Genomic DNA, 15916 nt, shown 5'->3' on the forward strand with positions numbered 1-15916 from the left:
ATATCAATTTTCTGAACTTTAACATTATGCACAATTTTAGCATATTTTGTTGTTTCTAATTTAATAAAATTCATTTCACCTTTATTGTACCGAAATTGTGTATTGGAATCAGATCTTAAAGACATAAATTGTAAATCCACATGTTTAATCGTTCTATCCATTTGTTCCATAAGTAAAAGAAACTGAACTGAAGGATCTGCATTTTGAAGTTGAACTTGAGAAAATTCAAACTTTGTTCCCTCTATACCTTGAGTAAACTGGGGCTCTTCTTCATGATATAATAATCCTACTCCCTCCAATTCTTCATACATTTCTTCTTCACTTGATGATGGAATTGGTCTTGATTGTTTGTGAGCCTTTTGCTTGGTCCTGGTCTGACTAGCAATGCTAGCAGACCTGGGCTTGGCTGGCTCAGTAGCTCCTTGCAATGACATCGATTCAGTTGTGTGATTGCACATTTGTTCTTGCGACATTTGCAGTTCAACAATCCTCTTCTGAACTCCAGCACCATCATCGTCAGCTCCCTGGAGAAGCGGCGCTGGAATTACATTAATTGTAGCCATCACAGCTCAAATTGAGTCGGGAGAAGAGGCAATGCCGAAAGCTCTGTTTTTAAGGTTTGCCCCATTTCTTCAGTCATATTAAACTCTTTAATAGTCATTTTCTTTGCAGTTTGAGCCTTTGATTTCTTTGTAGCCATTGTAGTTAGGTTCAGAACAAGTTTCAATATTGTAATTTAAAAAAAAAGGTTTTTTAAATTCGGGTTTTCATTAATTCTGATGGGAGAGGTGCATTTCCACGTCTCCAGCCTATGCCATCATGCCATGCCACCTCACAAGAAACTGCTTCTTAGAAACATGACTTTCTCTTTTTTTTGAATATTTTATTTAAGATCAATACATATATAACAAATAAACACCCATATATCATGTTACAAAGTTACTGATGAAATACATGTTGATTTATATAAAGAAAATAGAAAAAATTACAAAAGAACCCCATCCAAACCCTCCCTCCCAACCCCTTCTATAGCTTAAATATACTAACTATTAAAAAACATCTAAATTACTACAATACATAATGAATATGATTATATTTTGAATTGGATTGCTTTAGGAAATGCTCAAAGACCCCAAAAACATTTATTTATTTTTAAAGGAAGACTTCTCTGGTCTGGAGAATTCAAAGAAATTATTTATCATTTCAAAACTAATGGTCGAGCATACAAGCTCTCAAATTATATGTAGTTTTTTTTCTAATGGAATACAACTTTGAATCTCTCTTTGCCATCTTTCTAATGTTAATGAAACATCTGATTTCCAAGTGACAACAATACATTTCCTTGCTATCACAAAAGCTAACAACAAATTGCAATTGAAAAATCTGATAAATGTAACTTAAGAGTCATATTTTCAAAATTTCCCATAAAAAATAACTCAGGGTTCAATGGAAAAAAACCTATAACCTGTGGCAAAAACTTACTAATAGAAATCCAAAAAGGTTTAACTTTTGACAAGACCATGTAGAATAAATAAAAGTTCCAATATCTTCACCATATCTAAAACATTGATCCGATATATTCGATTTCCATCTATTCAATTTCTGAGGGGCAATATATAACTGATGTAAAAAATTATAATGGAGTAATCTATATCTTACATTAATTGCATTGCACATAACCACTTTACCTGAATTTTACTAAATTTGTTGATCTATTGATATATTTATATCTTGTTCCTATGGTGGCGCACTCTCTCATGGTGAACCGGCCCTGCTTGTAATGCCACGTGGAGGGGCAGCCATGAGAAGATGGCGCCATCGGGGGTTTCCCCCTCTATCGTGTTTCCAGCCCAGTGCACGCCTGGGGCAGCAGTTATGATGTCATCACGCACGCAATGACTGAGCTCATACTGCTCTTAAAGGGGTGCATGCTAGATTTGAATTAAACAGTCGTTAATGACATCCAACGTGGTGGCTGTGTGTTTCTTAGCATAGAACACACTATATTGGTGAGCCAGACAAGCCCAGATGTCTTTCTGAGCTTTGAACCTGGATCCCGCTGAGGTCAACGCTGTGGCCATCAAACTGCCCCCCTTCTGGACCCATCACCCGCGTACGTGGTTCGGGCAGGTGGAAGTGCAATTCCGCCTCAGGAACAACTCCACAGATGCCACGATGTTTTACCATGTTGTGAGAGTTCTGGACAAGGAAACAGCAGCCAGGGTGGACGATCTCATCCACCACCCACCAGCCAAGGGTAAATATCCTGCCCTCAAGAACCTTCTCCAGGGCACCTTTGGTCTCTCCCCTCAAAAGCGTGCCTCAAGACCTACACGTGGATGGGCTGGGAGACCGCACACCATCGGCCCTCATGGACAAGATGCTGGCACTGGCGGAGGATCACAAGCCCTGCTTCTTGTTCTGCCAGATCTTCCTGGAGCAAATGCCCGAGGACATTCAGTTCCTTCTGGCGGAAGAGGACTTCACAGACCCACGTCGAGTCGTAGCCCAAGTGGACACTCTCTGGTGCACCAAGAGGGAGAATGAAGCTGCCCTCAGTCAGGACATTCATCAAGGAACCAGCCGGCTGCAGCCTCCCCCCCACCCCAAGCACAAGTCAGAGGAGCACCATCCTACCTGGTGCTTTTACCATCAGTGCTGGGGGGGCACAAGCTCGTAAGTGCAGGCAACCGTGTACCTACCAGGGAAATGATCTGGCCAGCCACCATTGATGGCTGCAATGGCTGGCCACGTGAACAGCCTCCTTCACGTAAATGATAGATCCACTGGCCGGGTATCCTGGCGGACACTGGAGCGGAGCTGAGCTTCACATCCCCCCCCCCCCCCCGACCTCCCTCAAGACACGCACCCGATCTCGTAGTCCCACCCTGCAGGCAGCCAATGGTTCTGCCATTAAAACCTTCGGCACCCGCAGGGCACAAATCCAGACTGGAAAAGAAAAATTCTACTGGAAGTTTGAGCTAACCTCAGTGGGTACTGTGTTGTTGGGGGCCGACTTCCTCTGGGCACATGATCTACTAATCGACATGAAAGGCAAGAGGCTGGTCAACGCTCGCACAATCTACTCGGTTTGCCTAGACGCCAAGGATGCCTGGAAACCCAAAATCGCCACCATCACCACTCCCAGGGACGAGTATTCGAGCATACTGGATCAGTTCCCCACCATCATGCAACCCCGGTTCAGCGCCACCTTGCCCCAGCATGGGATATACCACCACATGTCCACCCAAGACCCCCGCTTCAATAGACAGAAGCCTGATGACTTCCGCCTGAGAAGCTACAGCTGGCCAAGGAGGAGTTCTCTCACCCTCAGGAGTTAGGTATCATCTGCTACTCGGACAGCACCTGGGCATCTCCCCTCCACATGGTGCCCAAATCCTCTGGGGGCTGGAGACCATGCGGTGACTATCGCCTCCTGAATGACGCAGCCATGCCGGACAGCGACCCGATTCCCCACATCCAAAACTTTACGGCTAATCTCCACGGCGCTCAAGTCTTCTCCAAAGTCGACCTGGTGAGGGGCTATTATCAGATTGCAGTCCACCCAGAGGACATTGGTAAGATGGCGATCATCACCCCCTTCGGCCATTTCAAATTCCTGCGCATGCACTTCGGGCTCAAGAACGCGGCCCAGACTTTTCAGCTCCTCATTGATGCAGTGGATAGGGACTTGGACTTGGTGTTTATTTACCTTGATGATATCCTTATCGCCAGCCGTGACCACGAGGAACACAAGGCCCACCTCCGCACCCTGTTTGCCCGTCTGGCAGAATTCGACCTCACGGTCAATGTGGCCAAGTGGCAGTTCGGCAAGCAGACGCTGCAGTTCCTAGGGCATACCATCTCAGCAACAGGGGCTGCCCAGCACCAGAAAAGGTTGCGGTCATCTGGCAGTTCCCCAAACCCACCACCCTCAAGGGCCTGCAGGAATTTGTAGGGATGGTAAACCTGTATCATCGGTTCATCCCAGGCACCGCCTGCATCATGCAGCTGTTGTTCGCTTTGTTTGCCGTGAAGGATAAGGTCTGGGCCTGGTCGGAGGAGGCAGAGAGCACTTTTACAGCAACGAAAGAAGCCTTAGCCAACGCCACCCTATTAGTTCATCCTCACCCGGAGGCACACATTGCACTCTCGGTGGATGCCTCAGCCATGGCTGTAGGGGGCATACTTGAACAATGGTTTAATGGACAGTGGTGCCCGTTGGCCTTTTTTGGCAAACAGCTTTGTCTGCAGGAGCTCAAGTACAGCGCTTTCGACTGGGAGCTCCTGGAGCTGTACCTGACCATCCAGCACTTCCGGTATTTCCTGAAGGGCAGGCCATTCATGGTGTTCACGGACCACAAACCCCTCACAAAGGCGCTTGCAATGGCCAAGGACCCGTGGTCAGCTCGCCAGCAACGCCACCATTCCTACGTGTCGGAGTTCACGACTGATATCTGGCACAGAGCAGGCAAAGACAATGACGTGGCAGACACGCTCTCCCGGCTGACAATCAACACCCTTTCCCCCGGTCTCGATTACACCCAGCAGGTACAAGCACAGAAGAAGGACGCAGAGACACAAGCCCTCCGGTCCGCCATCTCCGGCCTGGACCTCCAGGGCATTCAGACAGACCGGACACGCTGCTCTGCGACATCTCCACTGGCTCACCGTGCCTGGTAGTCCCACCGCAGTGGAGGTCGAGAGCCTTCAGCCTGGTCCACGACCTCGCCCATCCCTCGATGAAGACATCGGTGCATATGGTGGCAGAGCGATTCGTATGGCATGGGCTCAAAAAGGAGGTGGCCGAGATGGCAAGGAGCTGCACCAAGTGCAAGGCCTCCAAGGTACAACGGCATATACAGGCCCCGATCCAGTGGTTTGACCTGGCAGTGTGGAGGTTCGAGCATATCCATGTCGACATCATAGGCCCCCTGCTGGTGTCCAGGGAGCACGCTACTTGCTCATAGTCATTGACCGCACCACGAGATGGCTGGAAGCCATTCCCATCAGAGAAGCCTCTGCAGAGACGTGCGCCAAGACTTTAGTCAGCCACTGGATAGCCAGATTTGGAGTCCCAGCTTGTATCACAAGTGACAGAGGTGCCCAGTTCACCTCCGCTCTCTGGTCGCAATTGGCGAGCCTTCTGGGGGTTAATCTCCACCATACCACAGCCTACCATCCACAGGAAAATGGTCTGGTGGAGAGATTCCATCGCCACCTGAAATAGGATCTCATGGCTCGCCTCACGGGCCCCAGTTGGGCTGATGAACTGCCCTGGGTTCTCCTCGGCATCAGAACAGCACCCAAGGAGAAACTACAGGTATCTTCTGCAGAGCCTGTGTACGGTGCGCCTCTCTCATTGCCCGGGGAGATTTTCGGTCCGGATCCCAGCGCCAAGTCCGAGCACACGAACCTTTTGATACAGACCTCTGTAGAAAACTCTCCTCGCTATCCCCCTCTGCCACCCATGCATCACGGCGTTCGTTCAACCCATCTTCCCAAGGAATTGGACATGGCGGAGTTAGTGTTTGTTCGGCTTGGACCACACACAGCACCATTGCAGTGCCCGTACAAGGTCCTCAAGTGATCTCGCAAAACTTTTACTTTGGAAACAGGGGGTGAAAGCGAGCTTTCATTGTAGACCGCCTTAAGGAGGCACACTTGGACCTATCATGGCCGGTACAAATGGCCATACTCAAACGCTGGGGCCGCCCGCCTAAGCGGCGGGACGCATAGCCAGTTCTGGAGGGGGTTGTGTGGTGGTACACTCTCTCATGGGGAACCAGCCCTGGTTGTAACGCCACATGGTGGGGCAGCCACGAGAAGATGGCGCTGTTGGCGGTTTCCCCCTCCATCGTGTTTCCAGCCCAGCATCTGCCAGGGGAAGTAGTTATGATGTCATCATGCACGCAATGACTTTGCTCATGCTGCCCTTAAAGGGCATCCAATGTGGTGGCTGTGTGTTTCTTAGTGGTAGCTCATGCTACATTCCCATCATTCTCTTGACTTAAGTAAACCAAATTTAGGTGCTTTCTCTTCAATATATGCTACTGAAATAAAGTTTTAACAATTCCATCAACAATCAACTGTTCTAAATCTATCAAATCTTTTAATACCATATCTGGTCCCAAATTCTCTCGTAAATAAGCTCTCAATTGAAAATAATAAAAGAGTATTATGTGGGATATCATATTTAATTCTTAAAATTATTAAATGAATTCAAGCTTTAACTCTCATAACACTCTCCTAGTTTAGAAATTCATTTAGTATACCAGATATTTAAAAAAGGGTTAATTTTTGAAAAAATTATGTGGATTAATTAATGGTGTTTTTGATGACAAATTTCCATCATTTTCTAACTTAACCTTTTTCCAAATATTAATCAAATGTTTCAATAATGGAGCATCTCTGTCAGCAACCATTAACCTTGATTCCCATTTATAAATAAATTCCTCAGGTATACTTTCTCCAATTTTGTTTAACTCAATTTCCACCCATGACGGTTTAATATTTCTAAATAAAGAAGCAAGAAACCTTAATTGTGTGAATTCATAATAATTCTTAAAATTAGGAAGTTGTAATCCACCTAATTCATATTTCCATGTTAATTTTTCTAGTTTTTCTTACCTTTCCAAAGAAATTTCCTAACTTGTTTATTTAAATCCCCCCCCCAAAAATTTTGAGATATGGAAATTGGTAAAATCTGAAAAAATATTTAATTCTTGGAGAAATATTCATTTTAATACAATTAACCCAACTAAAGTTATTGGTAAATTTATTAATTTTTTTCAAATCTTCATTTTGTTTCTTAAATAATGGAATTTAATTTAATTGATATAAAATTTTCAAGTTATTTTCTGTATGTATTCCTAAATATTTAATCCCAGTATCAGTCTCCTTAAATTGAATATCTTTTTGACATTGGGAATTATCACCTTGTACTAATTCCATTACCTCACTTTTATCCCAATTTATTTTGTGACCAGGAATTCTTCTATAATCTATCAATTGTTTATAAAGCCTAGATAATGACAATTGTGGTTGAGTTAAACATACCAACACATCATCTGCAAATAGACTAATTTTATGCTCAGGTTGATTTACCATAAAACCTTTCAACTGCTGGTCCATACTGATCATTTGTGCAAGAGGTTCTATAACCAAAGCAAACAAAGCTGGAAATAAAGAACATCCCAGCCTACTTGATCTAGTCAAATAAAACAATTGTGATATTTGCCCATTTGTTATGACTTTCGCTTTAGGACTTTTATAAAGTGCTCTAATCCAATTTATAAAATTAAGTCCAAAACCAAATTTACCTAAAATCTTTGTAACTGGTTATATTATATATAAATGTTTTTTAAAAGAGAGATTGTGGGGGGTTTACTGTAGGTCACTTCACAAATAGATACTTACACTTCACATCTCATTTAAAATACAAGAGCTTTGTTGAAGCTAGGCATTCAGGCACCAGTGGCTTTGAAAAAGACAATGGAACTGCTCTGGAAGGAACTTCAGAAGTAGATGCAAATGGAACAATGTACAGGCAGAGGCTGAGAAGATCTTTCAAGGATTGGGTTTAGCGAGAGAGAGAGAGAGAGAGAGAGAGAGAGAGAAACTGGGCTCTACAGTAGCTTTTGAGGTTCCAACATGGCAAGCTGGCGGGCTTGTTGAAAGACCCCATATTGAAGATGGGTTGTGAGTTCTGAGTTCAGCCTGTTCAAAACCTTTGTTGTCCTTAAAGGAGGAAATAGCTGGCTAGAATGTTTCTCCTGAAATAAAGGAAACAAGAGGAACTCTGTGGTGACCAGGAAGAAGAGGTCATTATTTGGAAAACCCATCATGGGGAAAGTTTCTTCAGCAAAACACTGAAGTGACTGATCAGAGGAAGTCAGTTTGTGTGTGTCCAACGAGCAACAAATACTTCTCTGAAACCAACAAGAAGCTTCCTCAGTGGTAATCATTTAATTTTAAGCACCAGAGCCAGGTGAAAAGTCATAAATGTTAAATTCTGTGCAAAGTATAAGAATTGCCTACTGGTGAACTTGGAGAAGTGACAAGTGAATGATTGGACTGTGAATCAAAGAACTTACCTGAACATATACACATTACATACACGAACACTTAGAATTAGAAGGGGGTTAAGTTAATAGTAATAAGTTAAATTTTGATCTTGTTTTAATGCCCATTGACTTGGTGAATTTATATTGCTGCCTGGTTTTGGCGTTTTCTGGGCTCATAACACGTAAATAAAAAATCCCATTTTAATCTATCAAAAGCTTTTTCCGCATCCAATGCAACTGCAACACTTAAATCCTCCTTTTTGTTAAATCAATTATACTCAATAACCCTTGCTATATTTTCAGAAGTTCATCTATTTTTAACAAAACCTGTTTGGTCCATATTTATTAATTCAGAAAGACAATAATTTATTCTATTTGCTAATACCATTGCCACTATTTTAAAATCAACATTTAATAATGAAATAGGTCTATATGAAGCTATTTCAATGGGTCTCTATCTTTTTCAGGAATAACCGTAATTATCACTGAAGAAAAAGTTTCTGGAAGAACATGTAGCTTGTTCTATTACCTGCATAAATAAAAGAATGATTAAATCTTTAAATTAGTAGGAGACTTATTATTTTGTAAACAATTGAGTGTTTTGTTAACTTATTGCTCAGTAAATGGTCTGTCCAAATGATCTTTATCAGTCTCAGTTAATCTAGGTAATGTTAGGTGCAACAAATAATTATCTATAAAAGTTTCATCCTGTAATGAATTTGAAGTGTATAATTTTTCATAGAATACCCTACAAGTTTTATTTATTTCTTATGGTTTAAATGTCACTTTTTTTATTATCTTGTTGTATTGCATTAATCATTTGCGATGTTTGTTCTACGTTTAATTGCCAATCCAGAACTTTATGAGATCTTTTCCCTAATTCATAATATTTGTTCAGATCCAAGGATCATTTTCTCTGTTCTATAAGTCGATATTGTATTATATTGTAATTTCTTATTAATTAAACACCTATGTTTATCCTCTGAAGGTGATTTTTGAGTATATTTTCCAATACTGTTATTTTTTCTAATTTATCTACATCTCATATAATCTTTTAATTTTTGTAGCAAAACATAATCTGTTCTCTCAAATATGCTTTCAATGCATCATAAATAATACATTTATCCTCTACTGAATATAAATTAGTATCACAAAATAGTTTAGTATGCTGTCTTTTAAAAGCACAAAGATCATCCCTTTTTAATAACTGACTGACTGACTGCTATTTTTCAGTAAATTCCAATTCCATCAATAATGGAGAATGATCAGATATTATTCTTGCATTATAAGCAATATCTAAAACTATTTTTTCAAATTTTATTTTATTGGGACATGTTACAGAATTGAAAACAGAACCAAAAATTCTACATATAAAAATCAATATTCTTTTTTTAAAAATAATTTTCTCCCCACCCACCCACTCCTCCTTCACAGAAAAAAACCCAAAGAAAGCAAGAAAAAGAAAAAAGAAAGAACAGAGAGAAAGAAAAAAAAATATAATTTTAAAACAATACTAAATATTACTATATGGATAAATTATGACCTAATTATTCTAACACTTACAACTTAAATATAAAGTTATATAGTAAAATAAAACACTACTGTGTAATACATATCACTTAATCAAAATCTAAATATTATATAAAATAAATATACAACATCTAATAAAATGAGATACATTAAGGTGAGGTCAGGGAGTGACAGAGTTCACACCAAATTCTACGAATGGACATAATGTAATTACTTATAAAGTTATAACAGCAATCTTTTGCATATATGGACACCAAAATTTCAAAAAATTATCATATTTTTTCTTTAAATTATATGTAATCTTTTCAAAAGTTTTACAAGTTCACATTTCACCATGCCATCTATCTAATACCAAATCCATATCCAATTTCCATGAAACAGCTATACATTTCCTGGCAACCACCAACGGAATCTTTAAAAATTCTTTGTGAAACCAATCCAATTTTAAATCTAGACAAATCCTTGATATATCCCCCAAAAGAAACATCATAGGGTTTCTTGGGATTTTAACATGAAATACCTGTTGAAGAAAATCTATTAAATTGGTCCAAAAAGAATTTAATTTGGGGCATGTCCATGTAGAGTTTGAAAAGGTGCCTGTGTCCTGTTTACATAAAAAACACATCCAAAATATCTGGTTTTAATCTATTAAGCTTTTAAGACATAATATATGACTGATGTATTAAATTGTATTGCACCATTCTATATCTAACATTAATTGTATTTTTCATTGTATCATAACATATTTCTGTTCAATTTTTATCATTTATTATCTATACCCAAGACCCTTTCCCAACTTTGTTTAGATTTATGAAAATCTTTCTTCTTTACTCCCCTCAAAAGCACTAAATACATAACTGATATGAACTTTTTTGTATTTGGATTTGATATTATTGTTTCTATTTCATCATCTTCTAACATTAAATAAGATGTAGTTAATCTTTCTCGTAGATAAGCCTTTAATTGATAATATCTGAATATTGTATTATTTTGTATTCCATATTTAGCTTTCAGTTGGTCAAAAGTCATTAAATATTTGCATTGATAACAATCTTTAATAAATTTTATTCCTTTTTTTGACCAGTTAATACCTCTTAACTCTCAACAACACATATACCTCATGTCACATTCTAACCAAATGTCTTAATATTGGTGTGCCTGTTTCTCCAGTTAATAGTACCTCATTCCATTTATATAGAAATTCTTCAGATTCCTTTTCACCTATCTTATTCATTTCTATATTAACACAAGCCACTTTTTCTCCTTCCTAAAAAAAAAGAAAGAAATCGTAGTTGGGCTGCTTTGCAATAATACTCAAAATATGGAAGTTGTAGACCTCCCGATTCAAATCTCCAGGTTAATTTTTCCATAGAGATCCTCAACATCTTTCCTTTCCACAAGAATTACCTTATAATTTTATTGAGAGCCTTAAAAAAGACTTTTTAGGAATATCAATGGGTAAAGTTTGAAATAAATATTACACCCTTGGAAAAATATTCATTTTAATACAATTTACTCAGCTAATTAATGTAATTGGTAAATCAACCCATTTTTTAAAAAATCGTCTCCAATTTTCTTAAACAATGATCCATAATTAATTTTAAAAATATTCTCTAACTGATTATCAATTCTAATTCCCAAATATTTTTATCCCACATTCAGGCCATTTAAATTTTGTATTTTGTCTACATTGGGTAAAGTCACCAAAGTCAATGGCATGATTTCACTTTTATCATAATTAACTTTATATCCTGAAACTGCTCCATATTGTTCTAATTGCATAAGTAATTTTCCGGGTCTATCAAATAAACAATTAGATCATCTGCAAATAAACTAATTTTATGCTTATTAGCCCCTATTTTAATACCCTTAATATCTAAATCTGTTCTAATTAATTCAGCTAACAGTTCAATTACTAATAGAAAAAGGGCAGGCCACAATGGACAACCTTGTCTTGTTGACCTTGTTAATTTAACATAATCAGACATAAGACCACTGTCACAACTCTTGCTCTTGAATTAATATATAATGCTCTTAATAAATTTATAAATATTTGTCCTAAGCCAAATTTAGCAAGTGTCTTAAAAAGAAAGTCCCATTCTATTCTATCAAATATCTTTTCTGCATCTACAGCCATTGCTACACTTAAATTTTCTTTCTTTTGGGCTGGATGAATTAAACTAATCATCCTAGTTATATTATCCACCGATTTTTTTTATTTTTTTTTAAATAAATCCTGTCTTGTCTTTATTAACTAGTTTTGATAAAAAAATTCTAGCCTATTTGCCAATAATTTAGCCACTATCTTGTAATCCATATTCAATAACGATATTGGTCTATAAGACGATGGCATTAATGGAACTTTTAAAAAAATTATTGCTATAATTTTAAAACAATCAGGTAAATTTCTAGTTTCTTCCAATTGAATTAAAACTTTAATAAATACAGGAATCAGCACATCTTTAAATTCTTTATAAAATTCTGATGTATATCGATCTTCACCAGGGGATTTATTATTTTGTAAAGAAGCTATAAATCTTGCAACCTCTCCATCTGTATAAGAGGTTCCTAATATTTTCTGTTCTTCCCTACTTAATTTAGGCGAATTTACTTGAATTAAAAATCGATCAATTTTGATATCATCTTGCATAGATTCTGATTTATATAATTTCATATAAAATTGCTTAAAACTATTATTTATATCCTGGGGTTTATAAGATATGTGATCTGTCTCATCTCTAATTGCAATAATTACTTTTGATTCTTGTTCTGTTTTCAATTGTCACACTAACACTTTATGTGCTCGCTTCCCCAGTTCAGAATACCTGTTTATTTCTCAGAATAATTCTTTCCATTCTATAAGATTGTAGTGTATTATACTGTAACTTTTTATTCAAAATAATTATTTTTTCTTCTGATGACTGTTTTTGTAATTCCTTATCTAAAGTTGATATTTCTGTCTCTAAATTATTAATTTGAGAAATATACTCCTTTCAAATTTTAGAAGGAAAACATTATCTGTCCATGTATATATGCCTTCATTGCATCCCAGAGAATAAATTTATTATCCATAGAGTCAGCATTAATGTCTAAGAATTGCTTTATATGATTTCTAAAAAACTGGCAAAATTCTTTCTTTTTCAACAACACGCTATTAAACCTCCATTTAAAACTCATATCCTGATTGTCCTCTAAATATAATGCTAAGAACAAAGGAGAATCATCTGATATAAGCCTTGCCTTATATTCAACCTGTTGTACCCTGCCTTGAAGTCTTGCTGATAGCAAAAACACATCAATTCTTGAAAATGAATCATGTCTGTTAGAATAAAATGAATAGTCCCTTTCTCTGGCATATATCCTTCTCCAAATATCAACCAAATTCAAGTCTTGTTTTTGCTGCCTTAGATTTCAACACACTCTTTGTAGATCTATCCAAAAGAGGGTCAAGGCAAAAATTAAAATCTCTATCCATTAAGATATTTTCATTAAATTCCCCCATATTTATATTTACCATCATCCACATTTTGGTGCATAAATATTCATTAATGTTCACTGTTCAGAAAAAATCTGACAATTTATTAAAACAAACTTGGGTCTAAAATTGTATTATCTATTTAAATTGGAAGATTTTTATTTATCAAAATTGCTATTCCTCTAGCTTTTGTATTAAAATATGATGCTACTACCTTTCCAACCCAGTCACTTTTTAATTTTTGATGCTCTTTTTCACTTAAGTGTTTCTTGTAGAAAAGCAATATCGACTTTCAATTTTTTAACATACGCCAAAACTCTCTCCCTCTTTATAGGGTTTTGAAGCCCATTTACATTAAAATGCAAATTTTAATCCTTTATTCATTGTAAAAATGTGAAAATTCTTACACTTTCCCCCTTTTCATGATTCCCCTTCATCAGTCCCCAGTTCTTCACCAACCTCTTAAAAACAAAATAAACATTAAATCCAGTTAAAAAATGTACTTGATTGAATACTTGAAAAACAGAGATAGAAATGAAAGTATCCTCCCCCCCCCCACCGAGCATTGTCATAAAGACCCCAGACAATGCTACCACCCTCCATTTTTCGGGTTGCGACTAAAGCTGCAAAATAATGTCCATGGTTCATCAGGAACCAGTCAGCATATCTCCTGCTCCTTTGAGTATATTAAATTTATTTCTGCAATATTGCAAAATGCTTCCAGATTTCTTTCACCACAAGAATATAACTTTCTAGCTTCAAGTGTCCACTCTTTGGGTCAATTCTCGACACATGTCCCACAAACTTTCTGCATATTCTTCAGCATGGTCCGAATTCATAAAAAATCTACTTGGACCGCCTTGAACAAATACTTCCAAAGTTGTAGGATAATACAGATTAAAAGTATATCTCTTCTTCCACAGTATATTTTTAACTAGAGTAACTCTTCCTTTTCTTCAATTGTTCAAAGCTTATATCAGGATAAAAGAAGATTTTGTTCCTTCCAAATTCCAATGGTGCTTTTTTATTATTTAGCCTGTTGGCTGCTAATTCCAAAATTTCCCCCCCCCCCCTCACTTGATAACGAAGAAATTTGACCAAAATAGGCCTAGACTTTTGATCCAGCTGAGGTTTAGGTCTAAGGGCTCTATAGGCTCACTCAATCTCAATATCTCCTCTAAAATGCTCTTGTGCAAAAGTCTGTGGGATCCAACATTGTTAAAATTGAATATCTTCTTCTTTCCTTCTTTCAGACCAATAATCTTAACATTATTTTTTCTATTAAAATTTTCAGACAATTGCTTATTCACCCCAACACTTGCTCTAATCCTTCATCTACTTTATCTTGAAGAAATTGATATTCCAAATTAATGCTTTGAATTTTTTCTTCCACTTCCTGATGCTTTTTCTGCATCTCTTTAAAAATTTCACATACTTTATTAACTTTAGCCTCTGATCTCTTACTATCTCATATAACCACATAACAATTACAGTAAGGAAACAGGCCATATCGGCCCTTCTAGTCTGCACCGATTTAAGTGAACTCCACTAGTACCATCTACCTGCTCCCTGCCCATAACCCTCCAACCTACTCACATCCATGTACTCATCCAACCTCCTTTTAAATGACAAAATTGACCCTGCTGCAATCACCTGTTCCAGAAGGACATTCCACTCAGCCACCACCTTCTGAGTGAAGAAGCTTCCTCTTATGTTACTTCTAAAATTTTGCCCCTAACCCTTAACTTATGACCCCTCATTCCAATCTCTCCTATCCTCAAGGGGAAGCCTATTAACATCTACTCTATCTATTCCCCTCATAATTTTATATATCTCTATCAGATCCTCCCTCAATCTTCTATGCTCCAATGTATAAAGACCCAGTCTACTCAATTTTTCTCCGTATTCTAGATACTGCAGTCCAGGCAACATTTTAAATCTTCTCTACACCCTCTCTACATTATTGATATCCTTCCTATAATTTGGAGACCAGAACTGCACACAATATTCCAAACGAGGCCTCACAAATGCCTTGAACAGTCTCAACATCACCTCCCAGCTCCTATATTCTATGCTATGATTTATAAAGGCCAGCATACCAAAAGTCTTCTTCACCACCCTATGTACATGAGAATCCACTTTCAAAGAATGATGAACCATAATTCCAAGATCCCTCTGTTCCTCTGCATCCCTCAATGCCCTCCCCTTCACTGCATATGTTCTGTTTTGATTATTCTTCCCAAAATGAAGCACTTCACACTTATCTACATTAAACACCATCTGTCACCTTTCAGCCCACTTTTATAAACAGTCCAAATCCTTCTGCAGTCCTCAAAAACCATCCTATCTACAGCACCCCCTATTTTTGTATCGTCCGCATATTTACTCACTCAATTTACCACTCCATCAACCAAATCATTAACGTAAACGACAAACAACAAGGGACCCAACAGCAATCCCTGAGGTACACCTCTAGTCACTGGCTTTTATCCTGACAGACAGTTGTCCACCACTGAGCCCATATGATTAACTCAACACTAATCCCTAGTGCCTGAAGCTTCCCCACTAAATTCCATGTGGAACCTTATCGAAAGCATTACTGAAATCCAAATAGACCATATCTACTGCTCTACCTTCTAGTCATTACTCAAAAAATTCAACAAGATTTGTCAAACATGACCTTCCCCTCACAAACCCATGTTGGGTGTCCCTGATCAATCCCTGCCCCTCTAGATACTTATACATATTATCTCTAAGAATACTTTCCATTGGTTTACCCACCACCAACATCAAACTTACTGACCGATAATTGCTGGGCCTACACCTGGAGACCTTTTTAAACAGA

The 15916-nt window shown here is 38.0% G+C and overlaps 1 protein-coding gene across 5 annotated transcripts in view; it reads right to left on the reverse strand.

Moving 5' to 3' along the window:
- Positions 1-15916, reverse strand: part of tbca (tubulin cofactor a) — a 136225-nt gene that overhangs the window by 38800 nt on the left and 81509 nt on the right. For 3 of the 5 annotated variants that reach the window (XM_069938114.1, XM_069938123.1, XM_069938131.1), the window contains 2 exons: positions 13479-13532; positions 10777-10863 (listed from right to left, as the gene is read on the reverse strand). The exons of the other annotated variants lie outside the window; for them this stretch is intronic. In XM_069938114.1, coding sequence (XP_069794215.1) covers positions 10777-10863; positions 13479-13532 — 141 coding nt within the window. The remainder of the gene's footprint in view (positions 1-10776; positions 10864-13478; positions 13533-15916) is intronic. 5 annotated transcript variants of the gene reach the window in all.

This window comes from Narcine bancroftii, chromosome 1 (genome assembly GCF_036971445.1).
Source record: "Narcine bancroftii isolate sNarBan1 chromosome 1, sNarBan1.hap1, whole genome shotgun sequence".
Taxonomy (NCBI): Eukaryota; Metazoa; Chordata; class Chondrichthyes; order Torpediniformes; family Narcinidae; genus Narcine; species Narcine bancroftii.